The 26,739-nt window shown below is 36.7% G+C and overlaps 2 protein-coding genes and 1 long non-coding RNA gene across 5 annotated transcripts in view; all 3 read right to left on the reverse strand.

The window, feature by feature from the left end:
• Window positions 1-9,185: 9,185 nt before the first annotated feature.
• On the reverse strand, window positions 9,186-11,573 carry LOC105043056 (AT-hook motif nuclear-localized protein 20). Of its 2 annotated transcripts, none has more exons than XM_010920470.4 (2): window positions 11,238-11,573; window positions 9,186-11,105 (listed from the first exon to the last, which is right to left on the reverse strand). In XM_010920470.4, the coding sequence occupies exon 2, from the start codon at window positions 10,917-10,919 to the stop codon at window positions 10,173-10,175; it is 747 nt and encodes a 248-aa protein (XP_010918772.1). In that variant the 5' UTR covers window positions 10,920-11,105; window positions 11,238-11,573; the 3' UTR covers window positions 9,186-10,172. The 2 variants fall into 2 exon arrangements, with proteins under 2 accessions (XP_010918772.1, XP_010918771.1); XM_010920469.4 differs by having other exon boundaries at window positions 9,186-11,132.
• A 3,792-nt stretch (window positions 11,574-15,365) lies between these two features.
• Window positions 15,366-16,114, reverse strand: LOC105043057 (uncharacterized). The gene is made up of 3 exons (XR_831626.3): window positions 16,014-16,114; window positions 15,827-15,884; window positions 15,366-15,750 (listed from the first exon to the last, which is right to left on the reverse strand). It is a non-coding gene; the product is annotated as an uncharacterized lncRNA (long non-coding RNA).
• A 1,220-nt stretch (window positions 16,115-17,334) lies between these two features.
• LOC105043058 (bet1-like SNARE 1-1) overlaps window positions 17,335-26,739 on the reverse strand; it is a 12,065-nt gene continuing 2,660 nt past the window's right edge. For both annotated transcript variants that reach the window (XM_010920472.3, XM_010920473.4), the window contains exons 3-6: window positions 26,625-26,739; window positions 17,845-17,901; window positions 17,669-17,728; window positions 17,335-17,591 (exon numbers count right to left, since the gene is read on the reverse strand). The exon at window positions 26,625-26,739 is cut by the window's right edge and continues 27 nt beyond it. In XM_010920472.3, coding sequence (XP_010918774.1) covers window positions 17,502-17,591; window positions 17,669-17,728; window positions 17,845-17,901; window positions 26,625-26,739 — 322 coding nt within the window. In that variant the 3' untranslated portion in view covers window positions 17,335-17,501. The remainder of the gene's footprint in view (window positions 17,592-17,668; window positions 17,729-17,844; window positions 17,902-26,624) is intronic.

A 26,739-nucleotide genomic window follows, 5' to 3' on the forward strand; every position in this document is an offset into this window, starting at 1 on the left:
AGAAAGAAACAACTTTATTGTAAAGATAAAACAAGACATCAAGATAACGAATATTTTTCTCTTTTCTATTTGCAAGTTGCAAATTCTAGGAGAAGTTTGTTGTAAATATAAAACAAAAAAGAAATAACTTTAAAGAAAAAAAATGAGATATTGATATGACAATGTTTTATCTTTATGACAAGAAAAAATAAAGTTCATCTTTGCAAATTCTAGGTTTAAAAAAATTCTTTCAATTATTAAAGAAAAAAAAGGAAGAAACAATTTTATTCTAAAGATAAAACATGACATTGAGATGACAAATAATATTTTTCTTCTCTCGTTTGCAAATTCTAGAGCAAGTTTTCCTTTCTAATCGATTCCTATAAAATTGGTAAAAGGTATATTGATGTTGGTTAATTCTCATGGTTTAGCAGCTAGCTAGTGTAGCAAGCACTAGCAGGTTGTAACTAAATTACGAACTAAATCTCATTACATGCACCGATGGTGTTTCTGTACGTTCGAGTGCAATTATGTAACATGCATAGCTAATCAATGCTTCAAAGACCGAAATTTACCTCACTAGGAATCAAATGGGAACTTCCACCATAGGAGGCAGATCCTAGACACAATTTTAGATGCTTTACATTATACATACTATTCATTAAACCAATTGAATGATACCTATTTATATATTAAATAATAGGAGAAAGAAAGAAGTCACCCTCTGTTTAAAATTCATCAAAAATCTGATAGAAATGAATCAAAAACTAATTCCATGTGGTGGCCACATCATCTTTTTTCCTTCACTTTTAGAAAAAGCTTTAATAACTCAAAAAGTCACTCAAGTAGTGCGTTGTATTCTTATTGCTCTCTTTATATTTGCATTGTGATTCGTGCCACAAAATTAAGCAACGTGAATGGTGGAATATAATTTAGTGATGTTTTTGAGTTACCATAGCATAGCTTTTTTTTCTTTTTTTTTTTTTATAAATTTCATTGAATGTTGAGGAAAAAGGTTAGATTTTAATGTTTGTTTCTCTTTCTTGATTTGATCATCTTATATAATGTTTTTTGATGATATTTCTCCTTTCACAATTGTTATACTTTTAACAGTTATATGATTGGATTTGCAAAGCAAAAAATGCTCTCAGCAACATAAAGAGATAGGTACTAAAAACCAACATCCACTAAACTTTTAAATATGGAAGGGGATTACCATGGCCTTTTATACCTTTTTTGGATAAAAGTTAGGCTAGATTTACTTTGTGATTTTGTCGAAATTTAAGAGAGTGCACCAACTTCTTTGAAAACTTCTTATTAAATTCCGTCAAGACCATTTGGTGTAGATTACATCAAGTCCAACTTTGTCAATTCAATTTTTTTACTCATTCTAGATAATGTTATTCCATTTATTTTTTGATATGGTTATATTTATATTTTTCCCCCACATAGCAGAGGTGTTTTGCTAGTAGTTCGTTAAGTGAAACTCCATGCACAACATATACATGATATCTAGTTAGTCATTTTTGTTTTTTGGACATAGCTTTAGATAAAGCTGCATAATCAAACTTTGACAGTCAAGGAAAGAGTTAAAAGAAATAGAGGTTTCGAATAATCATTCACTACAGTAAAGATCCTTAATCCAAATATAATGGATATACCACATAATAATGGTTCAAGAAATCAGAAGCATTATCTATTTCATATGTTGGATTACAATTAAGACAAACATATTTTACATGATACTGATGAGAAACCAATACACTCAAGTGTGGAGTTAATTAACTAGTCATGTAGGCTGGGGACTTATGGAACCAGGGATTCGGCTATGTACGATCACATACGGAACACATGGAAGGAAAGGGTTTAACCTAAGAGGAGATATGGAAGCAATTTGGTAAGGATGCCTATAATTAAGTAAGAGATAAACTATGGTACTCAACACTACTAGAATAAACCAAGCAAGACTGGTAAGGCATCTCTTACCTAGATAGGATTTAGAGTGTCATAATAAAACAAAAAAATAACATGCATTCTTTTTTTAAATTGTTACAATACTTGTAGAAGCAAGATAAAATAAAAGATAGCAAGCCAAAAAAGCTACTGTAAAGGATAACTAGCCAGTATCTCACTTATTGAACCTTTTGATCTATCTGGAATTACATGATTTTCATTTGGCCTTCCTATGTGTCTACCGACACCGCATCAACTTTAAGCAGGGCCTTCTAGAGTCACATCAGACAAAAGGGATCCTTTGAGTCGCATGAAGGCTGCTGTGGAGCTGCAGCACAGCCATTGGAGTCACACCACCAAAGAAACAGTTGAATTAATAGAGCTCCAAAATTCATTTCAATTCAATTCATTCTATGTTAAAAGAGAGTTATAGGAAATTATTCTAGTGTGTCAGGGCTCATAATCACCAGAACTCATGTATGCCTCTAGAATTCATCTAGGACTCAAATTTCTTTCCTAGTCATCTAGAACAATTCCTCATACATTAAAGGTGTTTTGAATGAAAAATATTTGATGGTGACTTAAATACCATTAGATCTGATCGAATGGCATAGATTGATATTCAGTGATGCATATATTTTCTCGAACTCGAAGACCAACTGAAGGTAGGATACCTACAATCGAAACTATTCCAACAATGCTATTACCACTAACCATATGTCTTCTAATGGTAAGGTGTTGATATCAACTCAGACTGTATTAACACAACTTCAATCTTTGCATCGAAACTTTGTCATCAGACTTTCAGTTGATGCGATTCAATTTGCGTTGAAAAGCTTACTTGACCATGGTCTTAAAAGTAGCTTCAACCTGAAATTCTACCTATACTATTTTTGTTGAATTTTTGAAACTATTGATTCCTACAACTCATATATTATTGCAGAAGTTTAAGATCTTTGAGCACCTATGAGTCATGTGACATGTCATGGTCATGCTGTGCCATCAATTTAGACTTCCCAGTGCTCCTTTGGTCCTAGCATGACTATTGAGGTTGGGGCATTTTTGGCCCACATCAATTAGTTCATTTGTACAGCTTGGGCATGTGCAATTCAATAGATTTGATGTGAATTGGCATCTTCCTTCATGATTAGACCCCTTCTGCTTAACAACCAAAGGTTTTGGATCTGATTCTTGGATGGTGCGTTCTTTGAAATCTAGATTTGTGTAATTATAGTATAAGTAGGTGTGCCTTCCTTTCCCGTACAAGAAAAAGGAAAAGGAATCCTGAGAAGGGCAAGGAGATGGCTCATGATAGAGCTCATCTAAAAAAAGAAAAAGCTTAGGAATTCAACCATCTGATGAAGTAAATATGAATATGGTAAGTTCTACTAGTAGATAAATGAAACAGATCATAGACATCTTGTGAACTATAACCCAAGCATAGAAATGCGCGCTCATTAGAGCCTACTTGGTGGATTAGAATGCGGAAATAGGTTTGGAGCATGCATGTGTATCCAACTATAAGAAAACAAAATATGTATATCCCAAAGTCCATATATAGTCTGATCTACCCAACCATAAAAGAGAAGTGAAAATTTACCAGCATCTTAAGCTTCACATATGAATAAATGTTTGTAAGTTTAATATAAAGCATTTCTATATGGTGGGTGTTCCGGGGAAGTGAATACATATGCCTTGCATGGTAAACATATGGAATGCCAATAACTCCCAAAAAAGAAAAAAAAATTCTATTTAAGTATAAAGAACGCCATTAGCATATTAATTCATTTACTACCTGAATAGGTGAAGGTGATACAAAAAAAAAAAAGATCAGTATAATTATTGAAGAATAAAAGGGGCATCAAATAAAGTGAGATTAACACTATTGGCTTTCAGCTCAATAGGTTGTCTAGTTCAATGAAGTGGCAAAAGTCTTTTGTTACTGGTCTCTTCGCTGTTTATGTAACTCCACAATTCAGCTTATAACTCTTGACGTAGACTCGGATCCCCTTAAAAATAAAATCCCATTAAGTGCTACAAGCACTAAGAAAAATTCAAAGCAATTGCAAGGATAATTAAACCATAAATCACCCATGTTGAAACTCATAAATCCCCCAAATTGATCAAAGCTTTGTAACTCCAAGACTTCACTGAAAATATTAGCCACAAGATATTATTTAGATTTTTTTGGTTGTATACAAGTACTCAAGATCTTTCGAGTGCATATCCATTATAGGATTCAATACTCATGCATGCAGATGCGCACATAATGTCCTAGGATCCTCTCAAGCTAGGGATGGTAGGTCCAATGGTACAAATTGGTTGCTCTACACCGGAGATCTAAGCACACCAAGCCCAGCTTAGCAAGGTCCCATCTACCTCCTAATCTAAATATTAAATTATGGATTTTTAATTTAAAAAAATACTCAAATCTTACACAAAATATTATTTGGGTTCTCTGACTCTATATAAGTATCCAATATCTGCTCAGTATATAATCGATATGGGACTCAAGATATGCTTACAAAGGTCCTCATATATAGGCTCATTATATGTACTGATAAAACATATATGATCACTTACATCATGCATAGATAACTAAAATTAGTTTTGATCATACCACCATAAGAGATGCAGTCTAAAAACATGACAGCATGGGTTTTTGAATTCACCGATCATAGTGACATAATTGCGACACTGCATATGGAGGACGTTTGTAAGATACATTATTATGCGCCAGAATTTTCATCAAGACACTATGTTTCTTATATATCAATGCCTTCCCTAGAATATCGATCAACCATGATTTATGCAAATATACATGCAAGGCATATGTTTTCCTTGTTCCCTTTGGATCAGTATGTTAAGGACAGATTTCAAAAGCCTCATAACACTAAGAACTGTACTTCTTCTCGCTGTGGTGAACGGACATGTCCTGAATAGCAGTTCCCAGAGTAACCATCATTTCTGGTTATTCTTTCAGTATGCTTATTTGATCAACTACATCATAAAGCATGACTGCTATTGTTCTTTAAGCAGCATTACCCACTGAAAATGGTGTGCATATTGTTAACCTTTTTCGCACTTCGAATGGCAAATGGAATTTTTGGGAGCCAACAAGAATTATTGACGTTAAGCTATGGGTATGACAAGAAAGCTCTATCCACATTTCTTAACTGATATCTAAACCAATAAGGATCCCCATCTCCCAAATTTTCTGCATTGATTTCCACGTACTATCTGTGCTTTTTTCTTTTTCTTTTGGAGTTAAAGCTAACTTGTTGAAGCACCTTCATTTTGTTCTTCCAAAAATAAAATAAAATAAAATAGAACTGATTTACATGAGCCTAAATTAGAGATCAAATTGAAAATAATACTTGGGGTTCTGTCATTAAGGCTCTCTTCTTTTAGTCAATTGATGACATATTAGACTGCATTCATCCTCACTGAGCTCTTCTAAACAGGAAAAGAGTTAAGATCCTAACTGATGCCGCTAAAAAGAATGCTATAGACGTTAGGCATTGTGCTTTCAAAAAGTATAATAATGAATTACAATCGCACTTTCTTGTGGTACTCAAAGAAACAGTAATGACAACTTTCAGTTCCCAGCTTTAAAAAAAAAAAAACTTTCAGTTCCAATCATCACACGAATTGTCCCTGGAGCGGACCTTCATTATTGGAAAGCATTCAAACGTCTTTGTAGGAGGGACTAAATCTAACTTGAATCAGGCCTGCACTGATCCATCAAGATAACTTCCGAACTCGAGAAGTTAGATGCTTGGATGTCGATATCTGAATTGAACTGGATTGTTAGCTAATTAGTGTGCAGCTGGTGCATGTCGTCAATGATGGGCTATGGCCCCATTAATAAGTATGTCCTCCTAGACGACTTCTAGTGATGCACACCTCTCCACTATTAGGTCTTAATATATTATATATACTAAGAACTGTTAAGATGGTCCATTTCACTTTTTTTTTTTCCTTTCTCGAAAGACATGCTGGGATTATGCATGGAACCTTACCTATTAGTTTATTACTTAATGCAGTACACATTTTATTAATACCGGAACATATTTAGAGGATACCTTTTTAGGCTCTAATTTGATTGGTTCCTTTGCCTTAAAGTATCAAATGCTGATGAGGTTGAGCTTGGAAAGGCAGGTGACGTAAAAAGCGGGATCATCATTCTGGTAGATAAAAGAGATTTGATTAGTAGTGGATGCAATAATTTCACTAGTAAGGTTCAGGGAATTGAGGTTTTACCATTGGAGTGTTAGATCCAAGTAGCCACAGTTTAGTTATAAGTTAAAAATAAAGAAAGTACTTCTTTTAAATCCATGTGAAGATGGGGACCTCTACCAATGTACAAGTTCTTCCAGTGTGGACACCATTATCCTTTTAATTAACATTAGCCCAGCAAGCCAGTGTTTGTCTTTGGGAGGGATATGAGCTGTAATTTTTTTAACAGAAAAAGAGATTAATGATTAAGCCAGATCTTTCTAATAATTGCAATTGATCTAATGTATTAGATAATTTGCTTATAAAGTAAAGAAATAGTTTTATGTTTCCTCAATCAATCTCTTGACAAGAGAGGTTGCAATTTAAAATTGTTTAATGCTACCTTCCCACGACTCAAAGTCCACATGGTTGAATTCGACCAAGAAAACGAAAGAAAGTAACGATTTTTGAAACCAGCTCCTGCAAGTTCCATACGAGGACAAGGGGACATTTGAAGTCATCTTCTACGCACGAGACTTTCTTTCATGGGTTAAAGAGATTTAGTTAGCTTAACTTGTGGTGTATTGCACATCTGGATCCCTACAAATAAATGTCTAAAAGCCTTATGATCAAAAAAATTATTCAAGTCGATGATTCCCAAAACATTATTGGTCCCTCATTCCAAGTGCCGATTTGTGAATCTTCCACGCTAACATGGCGTAGAACTTAAGCTGGTTCTGTCGGCCTTCATCAAACGATCTCCATCGATTCAGGCATCTAGGCATTTCTTGATGGTGTCAAAACCATGATTTGTTGTCACAGCATGGAATCAGTTACCAGCACCATCAAGTCATGCTGCAATTGTCAAAAAATAACCCAAGTCACAGCTGAAAGAAGGGCAAGCCTCCGAAAAAGGAAACTAATGTCAAGAACAGTTCACCAAGGAAAATAGGGATAACCTGGGTTTCTTCACCGCATAAGGAGACTCCATCAACGATAATGCAAGGGCTACTACTCACAAAGTTGAACCCTAACTAGTCAAAAAATATCATTTGAATTTCTTGATCCTATACATATACCTACCCAAAGTCTTTCCCAGTGATATGATGTGTGCTGTTTTTTCCTTTTTTTTGACGAAAGATATGATGTTTTTGGCATGACTTTTCTTCAATTGTCGGTCTTTAAAGTTCAAAGTCATCTAATAAAAAAGGCAAGCTTCAATTAGGTTAATCAAGAGTTCATATCTGGTTCTTTGTACTTGCGGCATGACTAAGTCGTGGATTATCAGCGGATCATCAAATTTTTTGATGTGAGATGACCATAAGCTTTTCATCTTTCTGTTCCATTATCTCTCCCAATTTCATTACAATCTTAGAACTGTTTCAACATACCAGAAAGTATCTTAAAACCTGTCAAATTTTTACAAAGCTATTCTCAGAAAAAATAAAAAATTAAAAAAACTTATGAAGTGTTTATAGCTAGCAAAATAGATTATGATCAACAAACTTGTCAAAGTAAGTAGATTTGATTTTGATGGTAGCCTCATCAATGGTTTGTGCATTTCCTGTTAGCCATTGATCAGAATGGATATTAGTTTGCTGGGTAACAAACATCCCAAGCTGATTTTCTTTTGATGATTGCCAAAACAGTGCAAACCATAGCACGATGGATCTTAAAGAAAGTGAAGACCGTAGTCTGGTGCAGATAACACAGTTACTGAAGACTTTATGAAGAATTTTCTTGTTGAATACAGGGCTAATTAAGCCCTTTTTCTACATTAAAAAATCACAAGGAAAATTAGATTGTTATGTTATCAAAGTTGAGAATGTTATCCCTGTATCAATGACATGAAATGGAAGCCCTGCCATACTTTAGAACCTTCAGCAAACCTGAGAATGAAGTAAATCACTTCAACAAGATTGTTGAAACGATAAATAGAAGAAAAAAGGTCAAAAAACCTCCTAACCGTGGGACCATGAGGCTACCATATGCAATCATCAGAAGGAAGCTGCCACAAAGAAATTGACAGCGATGATGATGATGCTGATGATGATAAAAAGCTACAATGTACAACATAAGCCAGGAAAGTCAGTGATGGATAATGGGAATATGAGATAGACGTATCTGTATTTAATCCGTAATCTTATCAAACAGAAGCTAGCTAAACGGGCCATTATATGCATACATCCATCCTTCATGAATATTAGATTAGTACAAGAAAGAAGACAGATGCGGATGATGAGGAGTATCAGCCTGGGGTTATCGTAATACCGAGATGGACGGACAAGGCAAACTAAATGTACATGGTGTGTTAAATGGGGATCTGAAATATGTTTAACACCATCTATATAGCAAATCAATGACACAGGATTAACCGATGACTGTTTACAGCAGTTGCTTTTGTTTTTTTTTTTATTGCATTGTATTGCAGCGCCGCACAAACATATGTCAATATTTCTTTTGGCAAACATATCTGTCAATATTTTTATAATCAAACATGTGCAAGTTGTTGAACAAAAATTTAATAGTTGTGATGTTGTCTGAGTTCAACATTAAGATAATGGAATATAAAATTGAAGAAAGAAGAAGACTTTGGGTCAATGAATTAACAATTTCTTAGTTAACTTTAACTAGAAAACACATTAGTGAAAATAAGAAAAATGAATCTATCATCTCTAATAGATTCCTTATTAACATCGCACAGAACTTGGTATGGTTGAATGAAACCCCTCTCAAAGTATTTCATCCTGGGTATGCATGCATCCTATCCCGAGGAAGGTTTTCCAGGGACATATCATGATGCAAGTAAATGCATGTATGAGATCATAATCAGTATCTTCTCCTTATTTTGCAATATTAGCGTATCATCATCTCCTATCTAGCCCTTTTTCCTACCATAGATCATCATGTCATCATAAAAATATTTAAGCTTTTTGCTCATTCATATTCTTTGAAAATTGTCTCCCATAAATCACCTCTATGCTTTTCACAATACGAATTATGTTTCAACTTTTCACAAAGAATAAGGGAAACAAAATCAATGTTTGCATTTTTCAATGGGCATGAAAATATACACTTAAGTTCATATAGCTAAGACAAATAACACTAATTAGCAGACTTATAGGCGGAGACTTGTATCACATGTGGCCACCATCAGGTCAAGCACGAATGGTGTGACTTTGGTGCGGCATGAATGTACAGTGGTGTGCAAAATAGTACATTAGCACTATTTGTCACAAGAAGCATTGGTGAATGCCTAAAAAGATTCCAAGTACAAGAGTTACCGCACATGTCGAATCAAATTAATTTGGAAGTGAATAAATATTATAACACTGCAAAGTAGGATTCAAATGATTCTATATACCAGGTCATAGTGATCAAATAGTTGAATATGAACAATCACGGGCAGTTAAGTCAAGACCCCCTTTCAGAAGATTCTAAAAAATTAAGAAATTTCATGCACAAAATGCTGAAATTCAACAGGCCTACCATAGTCTGTGGAAGACCTATGTTCAGGGTTCTAAAAGGATAACTCGATGCAGCTTTCCCCCTCCAATTTCTTTTTAGCTGGCAATGATACACTTCCAGCTGATAAATGCATGATTATTAGAATCTCCAGTGGAGCTCGTATCTAGTTGTGCCCGCAGCTTGTAATCGAGAAGAGATGGAATTAAAGGTTCACTAATTAATACATAATGAAAGGAAAGAGCTGAGACGGGGCTTGAAGCAGATTTCGTGGCCGTTTCCAACCCTTCTCAAACTCAAATCACCAAGAATTATGAGACATCTTTAACATCCAGCTACTTTATGTTAGCTACAAAGTGCAATAAACTAATTATTAATATCACTCCTGCACATCACGCTATCGAAGGAAACAGAAATAAAAGCTCACCATGAGAGTATTCCATCATGACCCATTATATATATATATATATATATATATGTATCACGTACACACAGCTGGGGCTCGAACATGAGGTTGCCTGCTTCTCCTTTCCCTTTCTATTTGATTCCTCTCGGTTTTAGTATGGGGGCCGAGCATGAGCCCATGCGAACGCGTCGTGGACCAGCTGCGCACCATTAGGGAGCAGATTTGGAGGCAAATTGTAGATGGAGAGCGAAGATGGGTCAGGAAATCCGGTCCCCATCGCCGCCGGCGACCTGCAGGGCAGATGTCCGGCGCTGCCTCCGGGCCCTTCCTCCTCCTCCTCCTCCTCCTCGAGCGGCAGCCGCTCGTAGGTCGCGTTGGCGAACGTCGCAGCGACCACCATGACAGGTCCCGCCGCGACGAGCGAACCGACGACACTGCCACCCACCACCTGGCCCTGCCCGCCGGCAAGGTACACCGTCAGGCCGCTGGACCCCGGCGGGGCTGGGCCGGGCAAGAAGGTGCCTGTGAGGGAAAGAATCTCGAAGCGGCCGTGCAGCGCGACGACCGCTGCCGGTGCAGCTGGCTGCCGGAGTGTGACGTTGGCTACTGCACCGGTGCCGCTGAGCACGCAGACGCCGCGCTGCCGGCGGCGTGCGAACTGGGCTATGCAATCTGCTATGTCGGCGCCACCGGCCACCTCCATGACATGGCTCCGGAGGGAGTTGGGGCTGTCGCGGGTGACGAAGATGGGGGGCTTCGGCTTGTTCTTGGAGCCTGGAGGGCGGCCACGGGGCCGGCGGGTGGCGACATCGACGGCGCCCTCCTTGGGCTCGTCGCTGTTGTCTCTCTCCTCTTCTTCATCAGCTCGAATGCCGAGATCGGTTTCCTTTGGGGGCATCACCTGGTTGAGCTTCTTGGGGCCGGAGGAACCGGGGGACGCCGGTCCAACTCCGGGAAGCCCCAAGTGCCCGGTCCACCAACGATTCGCCAGTTTCTCGATGGAGACTCTTCTCAATTCTCCTCTTCCCACTTAGCTAGCTCCTTCCTTCTGATGTTTCTACTTCTATCGGATGGACCTTCTTCTCTTTATATATGCATAGAGAAAAGATGCCTGAGATTTTAAGAGAAGATGAACCTTAAATTTGGAGAAGAAGAGAGCAAGATAATAGAAGGAAGCTCTGAAGTAAATTAAAAGAGGGGCTTTTCTAATCTCTACCTGTAAATTCACTCATATATACAGATCTCCATATTTGCCATATGGCAGAAAGATGGGTGCTTTGCTCTTCTTCCTTGACAGCCGCAGGGGAGTTCAAGATAAGGAATCAGAAGTAGAAAGAATTACTCTTTCAACTCTGAAGGAAACAGCTCTGAAGGCCTAGCTACTATGATAGGAAGGATCTCTCTCTCTCTCTCCGTCTCTCTCAACTCGATCTATTATTCTATCAGCGTCCACATACCGGAGAGAATAGACGAAAGTACTGTAGCAGATAGGTATTATCTGGCTACTCCGCTTCTACCCTGGAGAATAAGCCAACAGCCCACGAGAATGGTCGCCAATATCAACTTAATTAGAGAGAGAGAGAGGGGGGGGGGGGGGGGGAGGGTTCGTTGGGTTTACATTTGATGGAAATATATTTGTTTATTTAGTCATTTTAGTTGGTTGTCGTTACTGTGGAGATGATGGGTGTGCCTTCCGCTTTGGTGGGGAGTAGAAATGAAACAGTTCAAGGGAAGAAGGGGTGTTTGGAAATTAGGGTTCTTTGTAGGGCCGCGTGCGCGTGGGAGGTGGGGAGCACGTCCCTTTCTCAAGCCCCGACATCCGAACCACGGAAACAGAGGGATGATATGTGGGGCCCCCTTTCTATTTATTTTATCTTTTGTTCTCATTTTCCCTCCCTTGAGTACCCAAGGGTGCTTGGACGACGGATTCCACCATTTGAACTCCGGGGAGCACATCCTGTTCTACTATTTCCTGTACCCGGACCGTCTCCTCCAGCACAAGCACAAGCACAACCATTCTGGAATTAGCTTTCAGATGTGCACATGCCATGCCTCAGGAGGGGACTGCCTCCGTTATTGCGGGGTTGATGAGAGGTTGGGCCCATTTATCAGGCACCACATCGATCGGCATCATGCATGTTGAACCGCATGGATTGGTTTGGCCTAGCGCTGTCCTCTTCATATATTACAGGACTTGTTATTGATGTCTAATTGGGAATGGAGGCCTACGGCCCGCAAAGCTGACAAGGGGGGGCTACAGATGGAACAAAAATCAAGTTTATATCCTGATCAATAATTGAGTCGGCTTGGGACATGACGCCATATATATGATCTGATAAGCCCAATAGGTTGTTTGATAGAAATATGCATGCATACTTATTATATATGCTCATGCATGGAAATGTTATATGCATGGTGCTTCTCAGTTTATTGTAAGAATTACTTTACAATATTGGTCATTCTATCAAAAAAAAAAAGAAGAAATATCTCGTGCTGAAAAAAAAAAAAAAACAAAAAACAAAAATGAAATGCATCTATAAACCATCAAAATTGAGAAAAGAATATGTACTTCCTCAAAAGGGAAAAATAAAATAATTTCTAAGCTCATAAAAATATAAAAGACACACATATTAACATCCTAATTATTAGATTTATGGATCGAATATAACAAGGTTGCTTATGATGGAGCAAAATATGAACGAAACATAGATTAGCTTTTCTAGTGGCAGAATTTATGAAGAAGTTAGATTAAGTCATAATTAGAAAATGCTAGCGGATAAAATACTCAATGTTCATTAATACAAGCATGACTTTTAGACATTTTTCAAAATGGCTATTATGAAGCAATTGAAAATCGGTTTTATTCATATATAGAGCTCAAATTGACAAAGGACTGGTAGTGCAGTTCTATATGGTGTTACTAAGACAAACAAATTTGGATGTACACATGCACCAAAAAAAATTAAAAGGAGTATATTCTCTCAACTTTGTCCACAGACATCACTCAAAAAAAAAAAAGATCTACACATACATACGAGGGCATTGAAAGTCTAATCAATAATGATCCACTTAAATTGAAGAGTCATACTATTAATCATGATCTACGATATTAAACATGCTTAAAACTATGATCATGATCCACAATATTACTTAAAAATACTTTAAATAATAAAATCAGATATATTTGATGTTTCTTACCTATTAATCTAGTGAATAAAAAATTATCTCATGATTGTTTTAAAATATGATATTTTTCTAAGTTATATCCATGCTTTAGGAGGCATATTCTACTTGTTTTTTCTTTTTTTCTTGAAGGGCATATGCTATGACTAGAAATGTAGATTTCTAATTTGTTTTCTTTGTTATAGCTTCTAGTGCATAGAATTGTATGGTCATCCATTTTCTAGTTATTTGATGCCTCAAATTAAATACCTCGAACACATGTTCTTTCCAGGCATTTTTACTATTATAAAAAATTGATGATTAATTTTTTGAATCATCAATTTGAATTTATTAATTTGAATATGAATAATTAGTTTTGCATCACCCACTTCATTATCAAAGATTTAAATGCATAAAAATGAGATTCCAAGTGCTCTGGATACTTCTAGGCATATGGTCGGATGATTCTTTTATTTGATGCCGAAGAATTGTTCACTTGGTTATTACTTAATGTATAGTTAATAAATTTAAAGAAAACATATGATGCTTTAACAACACTTGGGATATTATAGATCATCATTACCCAAAAGAAAAAAAAGGTAAAAGGTGGACATGAGCAATTTGTTGGATGTCCCACAATAGTTAGTTATGCCCTAGAATATCAAGCTTTGTCGCGTAGTGCTCACCAATTACCTTGTATCGGAATTTTCTATTTGATTACATTTCTTTCTTCACAAGAATTTATGCTCATGAAAAATTTGTATTGGACAACACAAAATTGGCGCATAAGATTATTCTCAAGATTTAGTATTCTATGTGAAAGACCTACATGTAAACATAGGCAATCCTTAATTTGATACTAGATGACTAGCAAATTTAGTCTCCCGAAAATGGTCAACTATTGCAGTCTTATAAATGTGATGCCTGACCTCACAGATCTAGTTATGAGTAGTATCTCAAATATGAGAATTGGCCACCCTTACCCATTGATTAGCCTTAGAGCAGTAGTTTAGTCAACATAAACATTACATCTATAGGTCTTTTCCTACTTCGTGGACAAATATGTACGATGTACTCATACCTACATAATTTCATGTCTTGCAAGTGATTTCTAGCATCATATTTCTAAGAGCCGATTGGATTGGAGTTTCGTTGACAAATCATCACAAAACAATCTTTCCCATATTGCAGCCTTGAATATTAACCTAGTTCTCTCCTCGCCTTTAAACTGTGTATTTGTCCTCCTTACTTCCTAGTCTTTGCCGGTGTTGTTAGCTTATAAAAATGGTCGGGCTTCACTCAATTCCTAAGTCAAAAAAATGAAAAAAAAAAATAATAATGAAACAAAGAAGGAAAGAAAAGAAAACAAACAAACAAATACACGCCATAAAACAATATACAGAGGAATTTTTAGTTGAATAAATTTCATCTTAATTTATGTCATGCAACTGACAATGTCCTTACAATCACATAATGCTACCAGGACAATATTCTTCTTAAGTTGCGGGGGACCGTTTTATGTCCCTCAGGAATTATTTTATCATGAGGGTTTTGCATTCAAATTCTGTCTGATCGGTTCAATAGGGGAGGTTATATTCAAAACCCATTGGATCAAATTCTTAAAAAAATGATCTATATTAAATACACTTTTCATATTTGTATCCTTTGCACGTGTTCTTGAATAATTAAATGGCATATATAAGACTAATTGATGTTATGGCATACCTTCAAGCTCAGCAACTCAATTCACAGCTTGAAGAAAGTGAACATAGATGACCTAGTAATTACAAATACCTACTTCTCAACGTTGAGGACCACAAGCACACAGTGACAAATGAGTGATGTCAGATCTACACGAGCATGTAAGTGCACATAATTAATCACAACGGACGCAAGCATAAATAAACAAATAAATAAATAAACACATGCATGCGTGAGCAAATAAAGAACAGCAACGCGGTGTGTCACAGACATCTCTGGCTTGTGTGGGACCCCAATCTCTAGGTAGCTGATTTTCGAAAACATTTGCCGATTTAGCATCCCTAGAGAAGCCATTGCCCACCAAATTGCACGCCATACTATTAAGAGGACTATCTGAGAAGGAGGAAAAAAAAAAAAAAAAGAAAAAAGAAACAGATGTTATTTTCAATTTTTTATCAAGATTTTAGTTCTTTCGCATGGCTTAAATTTCATAGGACTTGCAGTCTTTAATCGTCGACTTTGTATCGTGTACAACCACACAAGTAGTTTTCGGAGCTAGGCTGCGGGGTCGGAGGTGGATTCCACCACTATGGACTAAATCTAGAACTGATGGCAGCAGTGGGACCACAAGTAGCTGCAATTGCTATTTAGCTGAAATATGCATCTGCTGACAGGATTGGAGTACTCGATCACAAAGCAAATTATTGTTGAACGGAGAGAGACTGCTGGGACAAAATTTAGAAAAAAAAGAAGACGATTTGGGTGGTAGGATGGGCCCAAGATATGGCTTTCCTTGTTAACCTTGCTTATTAGATCTGTCCCCATCCTTGCTCGCTGCTTCTGACGATTAAAAGACGCGGGAACGTCTACAAATCCAAAAGAAAAGCATGAGATATGCATCGCCATACCATGATTGAAAGGGAGCCCGTTGCAGGGACCCACCTTTTACCCATTTAAAGTTCCGGAAGACCGTTCGACCAGCATTAGGCATCCATCTGGCCTGCAGGTGAGAGGTCATGTCCTCATGGATTAGGGGAATCATCACAGAAGAACCACATGAAACACCAAATTGTTTAATGAGACATAAAATAATATAATAGTAGACATATATGGGGACCAGGAGAAATACATTGATAGCTACTGGCAAGTACAACGGCTTTCCAAATTCCAATTACACAAACTTCCTCATGCTCTTTGTTCAATTCCCACTTGGTCACAACCTCATCCTTGGAAAATAAAAAAATAAATAAAAACAATAAAATCGGCAACAGTGAGTATGATACAAAGAATGTCACCGTAGCTTTTCTCCATTTTTTGAGTTTATTTGATTTGTACGGCATGCAAAACGTAAACAGAAATAAGCTTCTTACAATATCCAACGGGCATGAAAAAGTGCTAGCAGGACAGATCGGATATAGATTAAAAAATCGAATGCGAAGTTAAGATACTTAGGGATCAATTCAACCTTGTCTGTTATCGAGAATTCCATTGAAATGTCAATTGGCAAATGCCGCACTTGAACAGGCATGCCTTAGGAAAAACAGTCATTACCAATCAAAGTTGTGACCAAGTTGATTAGAAGGTGCGCTTTGGCTTGTTGGTATAGCTCAGAGCAGCACAAATGGAAAACAGCCAAACAATACATCACCCCCCGTGCTCTCATTGGTCAGATGATTAAAAGATTCCAAGACCCAAGGATTGCAAAGAGTTAGAACAGATAAGTGGCACCCTGCGACAAGCATCTCATCCATGGTGTAGAAAGCATTTTCAATTTTTTTTTTTTTTAAAAAAAAAAAGATTCCAGGCGTAAAAACAGTAGTAGAAGAAGAATATGTGTGTGTGTGTGTGTCTATATATATATATATATATATATATAACACATATATTCGGAATCTATGGTTGATTGGATTAACATCCAATAATCAAGTACAAGAAAGGCAGAGCTTGTGCTTTTCAGAAGAATTTACATATGCCAAAACAATTTAGTAGAACAATAATTTATTCAAACATTTTAAAGAGAATAAATCAACACGCAATGTTGAAAGAGAAGCATCTGGTGTGGATCTTTTCGTTTTTTCCATGGTCTGCATCATAGATTTTTGACGGCTTTCTAGAAAAGGAATACTGTTTTCCTGGTGGTTCAACCACTAGACCACAATGCTTGCGTCAGCAATGGTGGACCAAGTGGTAGAGTAATTGCTGAATGGATAACAGCAATACAATATTAGAGGCCATATATTCAATATGTCCAGCGATGGAATGCTGACAGATTCAACTCAATAATTTTCTGCGCCCGAGTCATACACGAAGCTATATTTCCTTGTTTACACTTGATGAAATAAACATTTTAATTTAGTAATATGCCAATAATCAGTACCAGATTAAGTTCTGACAACAGTAGCTATAATTCCACAAACAATGAATGCTGGATCAGCCCAGACATCTCGATCTTCAACCAGAAAGACATTGAACCTTCAAGATCTCATATGTTTACATATAGTTTGCAAGGAAAATAATATACACGAAGTTATTGTTGCAAAACCTCATTAGTAGGACCAATAGTTTTCTCAAGTCATTGTAAAGCTAACAGTAGTAGCCTAACAGATCATGCAGAACCCTACTTGGTCAAGTAGTATATAAGCAAGAAGACTGCCAAAAAGGATGCAACAAGTGTAGCCATTCTGCGACTCGATTTTTTCTCGAAAACCTGACTCAGAGAACTGATGTCCTCAGCAACCTGATAAAAGAAGAGCCAAAGCATAGGATAAGGCCAAATTAATTTACCATCTTGAAACGATCAACTGTTCCAGAAAGAACACCTCTTGAAGCATCCATATCATGGCCCTAAAATCGACCAGAAAATGTTAGTGGATTATCCTTACAAACATGTATTAGAGTGAGGGAGGGGGGCACAGAGACAGAGAGAGAGAGAGATGCAGGTGGAAGCTCCACTGCAATACCATTCTGTCCAGCAGGCGATTATGCGTCTCAACTTCTTCATTAATATCACCCGTCAACTGTCACACACCAAGCATTTCAATGACAATGCAGGAGATTACTCAGACAATGCATTTTGTGATTACTCAGTCACACATGAAATAAGGCATAGAAAGAACATAAAGAAACAGAATGCCAATTCCAAATATCAATGTGAATCAGGCTTTTCAAATTTGTCAGATTAAAGGGTCATTCAATATATTCTTATTATGAACAGAAAATATTGCAGGATTTATTGTATTTTAAAAGAAACAAGAGGAAAACATGGAAACCTGTGTAAGATGACTTCAAGATTTAGTAAAAACAGCACTCTGGTTTAAAGAGAGAATCAGATTCCCATGATCCAACCATCAAACTAGTAACTTAGATAATCTTTGTCCAGTCGTATTAAAAATATACAAACCTCATTTCAGAAATTTTTGCTTCACGGAAAATGCAGAATCATGGTATTATTAAAAAAAATTATTTAAGGTACATAACCAAAAAACTCATTTTCTCTACTTCATTAGATAAAAGATTGCGAGGCTGTGCATGATGGTACACCTAGATTACAGAAAGTCTCATTAACTATTGTTTTCAACTACTTACGTTATTGAACAGTTGATCAGCTAGTCCTTTAACAGAAATTCTCACATTTGTTCGGCTGAAATCGAGCACAAGTGAAACCTTTTTGCTTGGTTTAAAATCAGAAAAAATAAAAAGCATTTCTCAGTTACAGTTGTTTAGCTTAAGTTGATATCAGGTTATTTCCCTTCCATTGCATTATGATCCAAGTAAATATTCTTGGTTTTCAACGGACACTTCTTAATTGCTTTTACTTCATTTTCATATGAAACATGGACATGGGTATACATACCGACATAGTATAGTACACAAGGTTCGCTATCTCGGTATCAGACCCCACACTAGTACCATCTTTTTACGATGTCGGTACATGGTATGAACCAATACGATAGGGTCAGTATGGTATGATGCACCCCACATTAGGCAGTACGGCAAACATGATAATACAAGTACATCAATAAGGCAAACTCTTGAAAAAATAGTACATAATATGGCCATGCTATAAGAATAAATACATTTACATTTTTTACATATATGCATTAAAAAAATTAAAGCAGAATAAGTTATCAAAATAACAAAGTCACAATAGCATTAACATCTATAAACTCCATCGCTGTTCATATCTGTAGACCAGATTCAAACTTCATATGATAATATCAACATTGCAAACTCGAAGCTAACCATTCATCATTGAGAATAAAAAATTCACTGACAAAGAGCAAAAGAGAGAACAACGCCCTCATATATTAAGGTATCAAGGAAGCATCTCAAGTGTACCTAGGAAATATCTAATGTCTTTTTAATTTCAAAAATAGGGTACCTAGAAAATAAGTATCCAGCAAGTGTACTAGAAGCACCCAACAAGTACTGCTATCCAATACACATCCAAAACAGACACAACATGTGCTTCTGAGAATCCATTCTTCAAAGATTTCTATAAGCATCCTTTAGAAAGATGCCCATCCAATGTTTGCCTTCTCGATACCATATCCCGTACTGCTACCATCTTGGTACAGTGTCGGTATACCTAGTATAGGGGTCGGTTCAGGCGTACTGATACTTGGTACGCCCTCATATTGCATACCAGTATAGGATGGTATGGTCAGTACACACTAATATCAATCATAAGGCATACCATGCATCCAATAATGTCGGCAGAGTCTATATTACCTCAAAACAGCCATCAGATTTAACTCCCAAATATTTGCATTCACCTGGGTTGAGGGCTACTCCCTCAAAACCTAGGAGCCATATTTGCTATTAATGAAAATTGATAATTGAATAGACAAAATTCTGTTTCTTCAAAAAATATGCACCTACAAAACAATGTATCTAATTATCTTCTTGATGTCTCACCCACCTCCCCATGGATGGTGCATCATCTCTAAAGATATCTTATTTGAGGGAGCCATATTTGCTGTTGATGAAAATTGATAATTGAATAGACAAAATCCTGTTTCTTCAAAAAAATATGCACCTACAGAACATTGTGTCTAATTATCTGCTTGATGTCTCACCCACCTCCCCATGGATAGTGTGTCATCTCTAAAGACATCTTATTTCACTCTCACTCATACCAAATAACCCTCCAAAATACCACCAACGGTCTATTTGGACAGTTAGAATTTTGTAATATTAAGAGGTTATATATTTCAGTTTTTCATCTTATGGGATGAACCAAAATGTCATAAAAGAAAACTTGATAGGTTTTTGATACAGACTTATAATGGGATACAGTATCATAAATAATAGTTGCATGTAGAGAAAAGCAACTCAACGAAGTAGCATGCTCCAGCAAAAAGTTCAAACCAGACATATCTTAGCAATTTCAACATAAATCTCAAAAGAAAAAAAAATGTGGGGGGGGGGGGGGAGAGACTGAGTTGGGGTTAATGGTGGTAGTGGTGAGCCTATGGCAAATAGAGGGACAAAGGTGGAGCAACAAGGAGGTAATGGCAAGGTTTTTATCTCCATCAATATCTGAATCTGCAAGTGTTCGGGCCGATCAATACAATATACAGGTAATTCTTAGCCCTGATTAACTTAAATGACACAAATTAATAAGTTCTAACATATAGGCCAGTACAAAATCAATCTATTAATCAATATTTTTCAGTTACCCTTTTACTTCATTAAAGAGGGATTTTAATTGATAAATCACAAAATAATGCTTTAACTTTTTTTTTTTGCTAATTCCTCATTCAACCAAGATTTTAGTATCTCAACCCTAAAATAAAAGTTGAGATCCTAAAAAATCTCAGATTTTTCCAAATATTCCCACCTTCCAACTTGGTAAGATAAACCACGGCTTCAATTTATCTGTCTTGAGAGCCTACTAAGATGATTGATATGTTAGCATTTTTAAAAACCTTGGGTAATGATGGCCTGGGACTGTCATGGTGGGATAAAAGGTAGGGGAGAGGAGAGATAAGAGCGCCGTAGCCTACCAAACTTGGGTGAAGCAAAAATTGCAATTGCCATAAAGATGAGGCAAAGAGGTGAAATGGCATGCCACGGAGATAGAAGAGACAAGTGACTTGAGAGGTCCCTGATCATTGCAAAAGCAGTCCTTCAAAGGAATTTTTCTTTGTCATGCAAGATCGTATAATTCCTATCATTTGTCAATCCTCACATTTGGATAACCAAACAAACAATTCCATTCACTATAGGATTCTTGGGATCCCTAAGGTTAGGAATCCAATGGGATTCTAATGCATCCAATCATCCCTGGACAATCCTACATGGTAAACTCTTCAAATTGCTAATGGTCTCAATGTGTTTGTAGAGGCATATGACATTTTGAATAACTAATAAAAAGATGAAATTTTCTGTGCTACCTCATTAGAAAATAAAATTGTTTAGACTTCTGATCATTTTTTCCAAACTAGTTTGGGATTAAGGCTTAGTTGAGTACTTCTCGATCATTTTTTGCACACAATACATGGTTGAGTGTTTTATTTACTTTTTTCTTTCAATATTGCTCATGAAGTAGTCTTCTTAATGATTGTAAATTAAAAAGAACATGTTAAACCTATACAAAATCCTACTTTTTTTTAGCAGAAAGAATGGATTTGGAGATGCCTACAACCACATTTGTAAACTTCAGCACAGATTTTATAGATGAAACATGGTCCATACCCCTCATATGCCTATTTTACCTGAAGAATCTCATGACAAATTAACGAAGCTCTTTCAGCCCTTCAAACTCATTAGCTTTGAAGTCACCCTCAGCTATTTAATTCATCAAATATTAACAACTTCTCTTATATTATCCATAAATTGCAAATCTAAAAAGTTTCATCATCAATCCTCATGACTACTTACTACGTAACAATGGGTGCTTCCATCAAATCTTTCAAGTTACTTAAAGCATTTCTCATTCCTCAACAGTGCACGACGTCCAAAAGTCCGCAATGATGTTAATTTCCTCCTACTTTGCATCAACGATCAGATTCCCTAAATCCTCCGCTCTGGTGCCAAACCCCAGTGCCTCTTACAAGTAAACCAGCAGAGTTGCTAGGATTGCTTCTAACTTCCCTATTACCAATTTTTAGTCTGCTACCTCTTCTTGTTGCAAAAACAAAAATCCATTTTTCAAATAGGATTTCTGTTCTTTGTGCATTGTTCAAGTAAAGACAAAATGGTGTTTTCCCACCCAAAAATCATCACAAGTAGGTGAGTTATGACAGCAATGAGCATAAAGTATCAATCTGTAGAGAAAATATAACTTATGTTCCACTTGTCTACCTAGGATCATAAATAGAATAAGGCTTTCTTGAAGCTCCTTGAGGAAGACTGCCATAGCTAGAAATTCACCTTGCATTTAGGAATGATTGCCAATTAGTTAATCAACATATCTATATTTACTTAGTTTTGTGCGATGTAAGATGTTTAAGTAATAGGCTTACCAAGCCCTTCCCTAAAGTAAAGAATATAGAGAAAAAGGACTCTTTTGCCTTCACGAAAATAATTTAGCATAGCCCATAAAAGATATCAATAATGAAAATCAAAATTAAAAGATTTCACCCACCAGATTGCCCTAAGAACATCACTTATTACCAGCCTCTCTTTTATAAGGTACAAGTTGGAGGTTTTAGTCAAGTCTACCATATCATTAACCACTAAATTTTGCATTAAACAAAGTCTACTTTCTTGAATCCAAATGCTCACATCATATCAATAGCCTATTGATATGCTTCAAGTTTTGTTTTTAATTTATGGGAGAAACAAGGGTGGTGGGCCTTCAAATACTTGGTTGTCTACCCTCTCATTTGATGAGCCGAATTTGTGGTGTACTAATGCTCACATCCTTTGCCACCTTACATGATATTGCTTAATGACTCCAGCTAGTATGAACATGGTGCTTGGTCAAACTCAAACACTAATTTGCTTGACTTATTGTGTAGACTGCATCAAGCAACACTTCCATCATCATAAAATTGCAGAAAATGGGAATCCTTTTAGCATCGTCTTATCTCATTCATCTTTATATGAAGGTATGTGTTGCAAGAGCAATGGTCCACTGATCAATTTCTGAAAACCCAACCACAGAGGCCCGCAAAGATTTTGATCATAGCTCACTAGCTTCACCTCATGCTTACCATTTTGACTATGTAGGCCAATTTTTCATCAAACTCTAAAAACTGTCTCAGGTAGTAGGAGTAATGTTTGCCAAACTGAACTGAATTGAGAGGTTCAATCTATACCTAACTAAACCAACACCAAATCTAGATAATTTGGCTGTTTGGGTTGATTCAGCTTATAAAAACTTCCCGACACATTCTCACACTCGCTCGACTGCCCTTGCTCACTCTCTTTTCCCCCTCTTCAACACCGACTGATGCTAACTGATGCTGTTTGGCACGTCCAACTGTCCCCAGCAATGAGGTAAGCTCCCCTCCTCCACCCCTCCCCCCCCCCCTCTCTCTCTCTCTCTCACATAGCAGGACAGGAAGAAAGGGTGATTTGATCATCGGATTACACTTCAAAGATTAACATGAATTGAAGCAAACTATATTGAACAACCCTTCTTTAGTGAAGGAGAGCCTCTCAAAGACATTCTATTAATAAGTCAAAAAGGCTGCCCCATGCAACGTTTAGATGCATCTATAGGACATAATCCCTAAAGCTAATTGCGCATTGAACCCAATATGGAATCATACTCGAACAAGGACTCAACAATAAGGAAACATGCTAGAATTATTCTACTACAAACATCAAACCTGGCTAAAATTCTATATTGTTCCTAATGGAAAATATTTGCTCATTGAAGCCCTCGCCAACAAGTCCACTAGCTACTAAAAAGCTTGGCATGGTCCAACTAGTCACAGTATATGTTGGCTGCACCCTATGTAGGGGTGGCAATTTACTCCACCCCATCAGGTACCCAATCCGACCCAACCCTAATGGGGTGGGTTTCACCCTACCCGTAGCAGATCCGGGCCAAGCACCGGTAATGGTAAAACCTGTCTCGAATCCTATTTAAATATATATCTCTTCACAAATCCCCTCGCCACCCTTTATCCTAGTTGCTCCACCCGAAAATAAGATTGAACACGTAAAAAGTTACATGTTATGATGCTTAGTTGTTCATTTTTTTAGTTGATTGCTTTTCTCAGCTTAAGGGGCATTTAACTTCTTAAAGAATAATATGTTTATCTGTTATATTTCTATTATTGTTGAAAATTTGGTTTATTATGTTCTCTGTCTTCAATTCTTATTTTGTTTAATGTTATGTGAAGTATTAAGATAGAAGAAGAATGATTGCTGTCTCAGTGATTGAGCAGTTGGTGACTTACTCCAAGGGCACCCGTTTGATCCTGAATAGAGTGTTATTTTAGATAATTTTTTTATTGGGTATTCAGATCCAAATCCCCCCCCCCCAAAAAAAAAACTTCAAAATTCAGATTCAAAACAGATTCGGCAAAATTCATGAATGTATACCTGAATCTGAATCCAACAGATTCCAATATTGTAATTTCAATCCAATCTGAACCGGATGTGAAAATGGATACAGTCGGATAATAACCTAATCAATTGAAGATCTGATTTTTGAAATATTCAACACTATCCTTTACCAAAGAATTCAATTCTATGGATAATAACCTGATCCACATTTTTTCAAATCAACTGATGATCTTTCATCTCTTAAACTGCAGATCTATGAAAAAGCAAGTAGAAATCTTTATAAGATTTCGATTTTTCACCCCAGGCATCCTAATTTCTCAAGTTAGACAAGCAATTCTCCATCAACATGATTCACATCACTTGATCACCGTGACTTAGGATGCTTCAACTTTGGAATGTGTTAAATGACCAATATAAAAGAAACTTCCTCTCCTCATCCACTCCAACATTACCAAGTATATGTAAAATTTATCTACAGAAAATTTTTAGTTAAGCATCATTAAGAAGATGTTCTATTCCACACCTCACTAATTTCTTATATTGCTTTCTTCCACCGGTAATTGAAATGTCACCTCATGATGGTAAGAGGAGTGTTGTGCTGCAACCTGCACTATTTGCAGTGGCTCCATCTTAGTAATGCATTCGTACTGTAGCATTATAAGAATGAGTTTCCTTTTCCACTCACTTACATACATTATTGATTATTCTAATCGTTTTTAAAAATCCTTGAGGAAACCAGAAGACAATGATCCAAAGTACGCCTAAACACAAATACATGGTAACTCTACCAATTGCATGCTATCCAATAACGATCTATAGAGTTCAACTTAACAAAGTTAAATTAATCATCCACTTCTTAGCAAAATCCAAAAAGAACTGAGGAAGGCAGTCACATAGATATGGCATAAAACAAAGTAATCATAAAAAACTAGACCAAACAAGGAGTGCCTCACCTGTTTTAAAAGCTTCGCTATGATGCTTTCAGAAGTCTATATAGTCCCTTTCATTTTATAAAATCAAGCTGTTTCTAAAGGAGTCAATGGTCAAGATTGCTCAATTGATAATCAAACGCGGCCAGTTAAGTCAGCTGATTGCAATGCTACCAACACTTGGATCACTCTCGCCTCAGTCTGGATCAGCCCCTACCCCAAGCCAATTCTCTCTCTCTCTCTCTCTCTCTCATGTGCTCACCTAGGATTTCACCACACTCTAAACCCATAATGCAAACACTAGTGGCCATCATGATGATCCCATAGTCTCCCTCTTCTGCCTCTTACTTAAGGTCATCAACATTACCTCATTGCATCATGCATAATTCAGTGGAGCAGGGAAGGTAGCACAGGTGAAGACTGCAAGGAAAGGAAAAGCAGGGAGGTGCCATCAAGAGGGAGGAACATAGGGGATGATGAAATAGCAGATAAAGAGAGGGCGGTGATGGAGAGATATCGGTGTCAGTAACTTGGAGCACAAAACTATGCAATGGAGAGGAACAATAATAAAAAATGCAACTGGTTGCTGATTAATTCCCCCCTAATGCCCCTCACTAACTAATGGTTAGGATTCGATCTGCCCGTCAAATAAGAAATAGCAAAAAATTTTAACATAAAAATGCAGAAAGGTTGACGAAACGTGATGCAGAATATATCAATCATATAAAAGCACCAAAGACTTGTTCATAAATCTAAAATATGGGTATATCCTATTTAAGAATCATGGTATTAACATTCAAGCCAAAGCTACCTAATCGATGTTACTCAAATGCATGAAACAAGAATCAAGTGCCCACATGTCCCCCCACAAAAAAAAAAAAAAAAAATCGAGGACCCATAAGAAATCCATCATAGGATACATATATATCTTATAGACACATGTATAATCATGCATGAGTGCATATATAAATAAGCAGCCACACAAATTAGTTCATAACAATAAAATGATAAAATCTTTGCTCATTATTATGCTAAATCTGATAAATGTAATGTCAGTGCCAAAAGTAGACATATAACAATATTGCTATCATAATAAATGATATGAGGCATCAAAGGGTGACATGTAGTGTCCCAAGTGTCTGAAACACCAGAAAAACCCAAGATTTTGAAGTAAGGCTACCATTGTAACTGATACTCTAAAAACTATAGTAGGAAATAATTTATACTAAATAAGTGGAAAATATCTCCTAGGTAAATGTATTAGAAAATTGTCCATAAGGATGGAAGAATGGTTGTTGCAAACATATCATACCAATTGTAGTCTTATTCCTGATATAACTTACTCTCTTAAGAATGTTAACTCTATCTTGCAGCCCATCAATAGCTCTATCATTGTCAAGCTCATCAATTTCATGAGAGGAATAGGCTCGGATGCCACCTTCCTCAATGCCATCGAAA

The sequence above is a fragment of the Elaeis guineensis genome, chromosome 4 (genome assembly GCF_000442705.2).
Source record: "Elaeis guineensis isolate ETL-2024a chromosome 4, EG11, whole genome shotgun sequence".
Lineage (NCBI taxonomy): Eukaryota > Viridiplantae > Streptophyta > Magnoliopsida > Arecales > Arecaceae > Elaeis > Elaeis guineensis.